The sequence below is a fragment of the Nicotiana attenuata genome, chromosome 1 (assembly GCF_001879085.1).
Source record: "Nicotiana attenuata strain UT chromosome 1, NIATTr2, whole genome shotgun sequence".
Taxonomy (NCBI): Eukaryota; Viridiplantae; Streptophyta; class Magnoliopsida; order Solanales; family Solanaceae; genus Nicotiana; species Nicotiana attenuata.
Window position 1 is genome coordinate 58,317,407 of NC_031989.1, and position 7,615 is coordinate 58,325,021.

At 40.5% G+C, this 7,615-nt stretch overlaps 1 protein-coding gene across 1 annotated transcript in view; it reads right to left on the reverse strand.

Moving 5' to 3' along the window:
- LOC109227277 (pre-mRNA-splicing factor SYF1) overlaps positions 1-5,645 on the reverse strand; it is a 7,953-nt gene extending 2,308 nt beyond the window's left edge. Inside the window, exons 1-4 of the mRNA XM_019392381.1 lie at positions 3,917-5,645; positions 2,983-3,167; positions 1,667-1,837; positions 97-549 (exon numbers count right to left, since the gene is read on the reverse strand). Of these exons, the coding sequence (XP_019247926.1) occupies positions 97-549; positions 1,667-1,837; positions 2,983-3,167; positions 3,917-5,408 (2,301 nt within the window). The 5' untranslated portion in view covers positions 5,409-5,645. The remainder of the gene's footprint in view (positions 1-96; positions 550-1,666; positions 1,838-2,982; positions 3,168-3,916) is intronic.

Consider the following 7,615-nt stretch of genomic DNA (forward strand, 5'->3'; position numbering starts at 1 on the left):
GGTTATGCCACAGGTACTCTTTGGTCCAATGTGGAAATGCTATTCTGCTCCCTATTTACTCATCTTAAGTAATGATTAACTGAACATTTGTTTTACCTGGCTGTAGCTTGCAGATACACTCCTCTTCACACGGAGCATCTCGCGGAAGGTATCCTCGTTTCCATGCTGCACCTCAAACTCATGCCACTTATTCCAGAAATCAGGGTCTGATCTAGGGTCTGCGAATTGTGATGAGTGCTTGTATAGTGCACGGGCACGGTCGATCTCTCCTAGGCTCTTCTCCAGTTCAGCATACTTTAAGCACATAACTTTCACATCCTTGTCTGGAAGCCCAGACTCAATTGCTTGTTCATATATCTCCCTTGTTCTTGGAACACCAAATATCTCAGCTGCCCGGGCTATGTAAATCTCGTACATGCTCAATTTCTCATTTGCTGGAACAGCTTTTGTAGCTTGATCATACACCCTCATAGCCCGCTTGGCAAGACCAAAGTCTTCCTCTAATTTAGCATATTGAAGATACAATGGCTTCACAGCATCAGCAGGGGTCTGGTAGGAATTGAAACAGAGACAGTATGAGGTGAGTATCAAAACATACCTAGTCAAATACAAATTATGGAGCATGCTTTGAGATGCAACTATGGAGACAAGAGGTAGTTAGAATTAAATAAGAGCCTCTACAAACAGCATTAAGCAAAATTTCTCCCATAATTTGGAAGTGCAATTATTATCCAAGAGATGGCCACGTATAGGTATTCTAGACCAAAACAACAGGTTTCTGTGATATTGACAAATTACCGGAACATAGGTGAAGCTGTGTGTATATTTACTGTGCAGCAAAAATAAATATAAGATGCACATAGGTAGACAGGGAAAGATGTCAAACTAAACCTAAGAAGGAAAATCGAGAAGAAGCACAGCAGACTGCATAAAATGATTCAATGAGTGGTTTGCACATAAGTGACGCCCTTATCCAGGTAGAAATACTAAGATATTAAAAGTAGAGGACGTAGAAGGTCAAAGAGATAATTTAGGAAGTAGTTGAAGAATAATGATAAACGGTGGCTGATGGGAGATGGATGTCCTGACACTTCCTTTTACAGAAACAGGTGGCGCACACAATAATATAGCCAATGATTTCTCCCATCAGTTAAAATTTGTTTTTAAACAAAGATTCGCTAATTATTCTTCTTTTATTTACGATATTAAGTTACGCCAGAAGAAGTGTTGGGCATTAGTTGATTGATTGACACTAAATGGGACCCCAAAAAGAAGTGGATGTTCCTGCTGTACAAGAGGTATGCAAGTCCAAGGAATTCTAAAGAATATTCAAAAGAGCGACTGCTGCCCTTATGGATATTCTACATGCATAATCATATGATATTGTTAATGAGATGCGAATGTTCCACTATCAGAGAGATTGGTAACATCTCTACAAATTCATTAAGGGAGATGGAGAAAAAACAAAGAAAAACTCAGGAGATTTTTATACATAAGATGAGAACCATATCAATTAAAACAACGAACCCTTGAACTCTAATAACGACCAAAATAAACTTACCTTTCTGGATTATATTAGGATTCGATTTTAGAGTTCAGAATTATATCATAGCAAACCAAAGTTTTATATATTGACTAAACACAAATGGTACTGTCATATACATACCTCTTCCACGGCATGCTCAAATAACTCTCTAGCTCGTTCCAGCTTTGACTTCCCGTATCTCTTCACAAATTTGGAAAGATAGGTAACCCATATATCCTTTACATGTGGGTACTTGAAGATCTTCACACCCCTCTCATAAACCTTGAATGCATCCTCAAAGTACTTATGGTCCTATACAAATGAATACGAAACATTAGGTTAAATCCAATTGCACCAGACAACAAAGAAATCTTATATTCTTTTCTTGAGTTCTTTGCATTTTGCACCTCTAATGTATGCATCTTTTTTCCCCTAATCTTCAATTTATCCTCTTTTTTTATGATTTACATCTTAATATTTTAATTTCTCTGTAAAATAAGTGATGGATAAAATCATAAAATAGTAATTAAGTAATCAACAAAAAGGCAGAGTGACGGGAGATAAGATGAAGAAATGGGGGATCATTAACTATGCAAAGGGCTCCTTCTATATGGCAAATCAATAACAGTTAGATTTCCAGGTCATAAAAGTAAGAGTGGAAGGATTTCATGCTTTAAGAAGACATTACGATACCATCGTGCAGCATAAAGACATCACTCCACTACTTGGATTGGTGCAGAAGACACTATCTGATATTTGTTACTTTTGGGGGAATTAAAAAGAAATTTCGCCTAGCAAGCCACAAATCAAGTAGTTAGTAGTTTTTAATAAAACTCAGATGTTACTCCATTTAGCTTCAAAATGGGGAGAAGTGATAGAATGGAAAATTCAGTACTCTAGGGGAGAAGATTTAAAATAGCTGTTGGATCATGGAAGCTCTAAGTTACGTACACAAATGAATGTTCTTGGCCAGTTATTCACAGAGATGTCAAGTTATCAAGCACTTCTTAGTGACAAAATAGTATCCCGCGTGTTTTGTCAGATATGCTATTGGAGATCCTTTTAATCTGATGAAAGAAAAAAAAAAGGTCTTCATAATCTGGAGATTACTAGCTTGCTCATGTTCCCTTCCATCTTTCTCCCACTATTGCTCCTTATTCTTTTTCCTTGTATTTTCACCTTTCCAACTCCACTTTTTTTTCTTCTGGGTAATTCAACCCCTATTTTGACCTCACAGAATTATCTCTTCTAAAGCTTTTTAAAATAATCAATAGGTTAGGGGGTAGATCGTATAAAAAAGAAAAAGAGGAAAAGGTGCAAACCAAGAAATGGTTCATACATTAGGGATGCAAAATGCAAAGAACTCCCCATTCTTTTAAGAGCATGTGAAACAGTAGGATGATACAAAGGTAAAGATGAGAACAAAACTCAGCAGTCATTGCAAGTAAAATGCATACCTCCAGAAGTACTGCATAGTTTATTATAATCTGCGGTGTAGCAATTTTCAGATCCAAAATTCTCTCATACACTGCACGAGTTGACTCTAGGGTTCCTAGACTCTCCTCCAAATCCACATACAATAACCAAAGCCTTAGAGATTTGTGTAGCTTCATCTGCACTGGTTCATTTCCATCAGCAGCAACTGCATATTAAAATATGAAGAGAGCACCCAAGAGTTAGTCCAAATATCCATACAGCATTAATCGATTGAAATGAAATTAGATATCTTGATTCCTCAATCATGATATACTATATGTTATATTAAAAGTTTTCAACTGTATTTTTATAGACTGAGATTGATTGATCATGGAGTTCCAAAAGGACAATTAAAAGCATATGGTTAGTTCTATAGACAGAAGGATCCAAAAGCAGAGACAACTTTTACTTTTTGTTATATTTCAGTTTCAAGAGAAATTGTCTTAGAATCTTCTATGGGATGTCTAAAATATTTCCAATTGCAAGCTTCTTCTCACTATTTGTTACTTCTGTTGATTGTTTTACTTCAAAAGTAACACGAGACCCAAATTTATTTTTATCCAACAGGCCCTGGCACTTCTCTTATTTATATATAATGCTATACCTACAAAGAGGAATTAATTATACTAAGAACAGAGTATCATGTTTGCCACTGAACCTGTATCTGCATTTCAACTCCGTTTCTGCTGTTGTATACTGTCATTTCAGGTTTTTTATATGACAAAAATTTTCAAAATTTAGTTACTGATAAATGGTAATACCTATATAGTACTATATTTGCATTCCATGACTCAGTCAGATCTAATGCTGAACTATTACTTAGCCTTGATGGGCTAAATACTTCAGCAAGTGACTAGAATAAAGAAACAATCATGAGAAAAAAGGAGCTCAGATACGAAGGAAAGCCAGAGTTACCTCTCCGCTTGACCTCCACAGTTGGTTCGGCAGTGGCACGTCTCATCAGTTCCAGAGCACCCTTGAAATTCCTGTGTCGTAGTTCCATCTCTGCCCATTCACACCAAACACTAGCCAGATGATCCACAGTTTTGTAGTTCACCTGAACTGCCTTATCAAAGATGACTCTTGCATTTGCAATATCCTTATGGTTTTCATAAAGTTTTGCAAATGCAACCCACAAAGTATGTGGCTTTCCCACAGCCTTCATTGGGTCAATAGTTCTAACTGCCTCAGTGTATGTTAATATTTGCTTTGTCGGATTCCCTTCGAAAAGTTTTACCCTTCTATGCCATTGTTCCACATTATGTGGATTTTGCCTTAGTAGGACACTATTCGCGAGTTCCGGCCTCCTATCCATAAGATGTTCTAGCCTCGCTAATCTCAAATCAACATCCTTATCATCATTTAACCAAAACTCTCTAAGCTTTTTTTCCAATTTTGCCACATTCAACCTATCATCCTCCTCGTCCACATCTTCCTCCACCCCAACCTCACCGTTACTCTCTTCATCCTCCACCTCGCTGTCACTCATCTCCTCCATTTTCAAGGCAAGCATGCTCTCCTCAAATTGCGAGTATGCATCAAAAATAACACTAAAATCCCTAACAGTGACCACAGTGGTCATCCCTTCTTCGAAAATATCCCTCGCCTTCTCAACCAACTTCCTCCTAATGTAATAATCCGCCAATGATGTCCAAAGCCTCCCAACCTCATCCGTAAACTTCTTAATCCCTCCTCGAATAATCGCATCCACATTCAAACCCGAAATTTCAGTAGCATGCTGTGTTAACAAGTCACACAACTCCAACCAGAGCCTATGTTTAGTCTTCCCTTTAATAGAATAAAACTGATCATCATTCAATACACCAGCTAACCTCTCGGCCGCCTCCTGCCACAGCTCGGAATTCAACAAAAACTCAAGCAAATCCTCAATATGTGAAGGGTCATACTTCAAGTACCTCCTATAAACCCTAAGTGAAGTTTCAATAGGAATTCCCCTTTGACTAACAAACACTAAATAAGGTTCCCAAATCCTATCATGCTGAGTAACAGGCAACGCACACAATGCTCTATCAAAAGTGCGTCGGGTTCGGGTAACGAGCTTTTGCTCAGTTAAACTTACCAGGTACATGATCCAAACTCGCGGCATTTTGTGCATCGTTACGAGAGCTCTCTCGAAAGTGTTGTTTAGGGTTTGGAACTGTGAGTGAGTAACTGGAAGATTTCGAACTAATTCGAGGCGTTCGCGGAGATACGCGTGCCATAATTTGTAACTTCCGGGTAGAGCTTTTAGAGCTCGCTCGTAAATCACTGCTCTTTTCTTGAATGGCGAATCTGCTCGTGCCACTAAATAACGCCACCACAGTTTCAAGCTGAACGGGTTGCGGAGGAGCTCTTCCTCGTACGGAAGGTCATCTTGGCTAGGGTAGAGCTCTTTGGGGATTGACATTTTTGGATGTTATTCTGAATTGGGTTTTGAAATGAGATTTTGGGTTGAATAAAGCTTTGTTTAGGAATAAGAGTATTTTACAAAGAGTTCAGAAAGAGGACCGCCGGCGCAAATCGCCGGAGCGAATACTGGGTTTTTTGCAGGGATGAAAAACCCTATTCAAAACAGATCGAGGATTAGGAAGATGAGAGACCGAACCGGCCCAAAGCTCCGGTCTCTTTTTTTCCTCTGAGAATTTTCTTTAAGACTTATTTTAATTTAAATAAATAAATAATATCCATTCAAATATTTAGCCATCGTGGCAATAAACTTTAAAAAACAAAGACGTTTACGTATATGATAATGACCAAATAAAAACTTACAATCCAATGTAAAACTATGATAAAATTCAAATTGATACTAGTCAAATTATCGTGTAAATTGAATGCCAAAAGACAGGGTGAAAATCATGCCCAACTTTGACACGGTAACTTCTTTTCTTGTAAACATATTTCGACTCAGTCATATGCTTGTGGATCCAGGTAGCTTGGCCACTATTACCAAGTCGAAGGTGACAGAGCAACTCGGACTGCCCAACCAAATTATGCCCGCCTTTCGAAATCTCGAACGGACCCAACTGGGCGAACAAAACAACGAAAGTGGAAACCGCCATACCAGTCAATATGGTCGGCGCGGCCCGAAACACCAGTATCTCCACCCTCGAAGGAGCCAAAGGATTATCAAACGATAAAATAGCGATAGCAAGCTATACTCTCGGCTTTTCCCGACTAAACAAAGTCGGGGACCGTACCGCGTCCTCATCACGAGCGACTGAAACACATCAGGGCTTGAAACATCGCCGGCACATTCCACACCAAGGTATGACTGCCTCCTTTCTCTCTCAGTTACATTCTACACTGACCTGAGTACAGGTATCCGGTCGAAACGGCCAAGCACTCACCAACTCGAAGGCCTTAGGTTTCAAAAGCATGTGTTGCACTCTTTTCCTTCGACCGGGTTTTTATCCCCAAAAAGGGTTTCACCGGCAAGGTTACATCCACATGCTACCTAAGGAGGACTCAACAAGTATTCAAGGCTTCTTTTGCAATCAACCTCGAATACTGGGAGCATTCCCCCGGAAGGTCACCTACTCAGAGAAGCCAAGATACGCCAAATGGGGTCTCGATGGGAAAAACAATATACCGGGCCAAACGATCCCCGCATAGAATAACCGAGCCCTCAACAGCAAAGACATGTATGCTCAAGCAATCAAAGAATAATTTCAAAAAGCATTTCACGCTTCAAAACTGACTAGGTATTTTTGCAAAAATGACTCCTCTGTCAAAAACGTCCCAAACACTTGAAGACTGGCATCGACAACTAAAAACAATGCGACCCCCGGGTCGGAGCTTCAAACTCATAAGCCTTCAACGAGGAAACATCAAAATCACGAAATGGCTCCAAAGCCAAAAGCGCCTCGAGCACTCGGGGACTGGCATCAAAATCGCAAAAATCGCACGACCTCCGGGTCGTAACTCCTAACTCGTATGCCCTCAATGAAGCGACATCTAGATCACAAAACAAGCTCCAGAGCCAAAATGACCCGAACACTCGGAGACTGGCTTCAAAAACTCAAAGCTACGCGGCCTCCGGGTCGAAAACTCCAAAATCATAAATCCTCAATCAGGTAACACCAAGTTTGCAAGTGATGTCTCCCGAGCCAAGAAATCCTCGATAGCTCGGGGACTGCCGTCAATCGCTATCTCCATCGTAATGGCTCCCAAGCCGAGAAATCCTCGGTAGCTCAGGGACTGCCGTCAATCGCCATCTCCATCGTAATGGCTCCCGATCCGAGAAATCCTCGATAGCTTGGGGACTGCCGTCAATCGCCATCTCCATTGTAATGGCTCCCGAGCCAAGAAATACTCGATATCTCGGGGACTGCCGTCAATCGCCATCTCCATCGTAATGGCTCCCGAGCCAAGAAATCCTCGATAGCTCAAGGACTGTCGTCAATCGCCATCTCCATTGTAATGGCTCCCGAGCCGAGAAATCCTCGATAACTCGGGGACTGCCATCAATAGCCATCGCCAGTCGCCACTTATCAAAAAACCCGAGGCCATAAGACCCCAAGCGGGCAGACTCGGTCTCGTAAGACCTACTTAAGGCAGCAACAACATCTGTAAGACCTCGAGTAAGGCATGAATCACACTTGTAACAAGTGACAA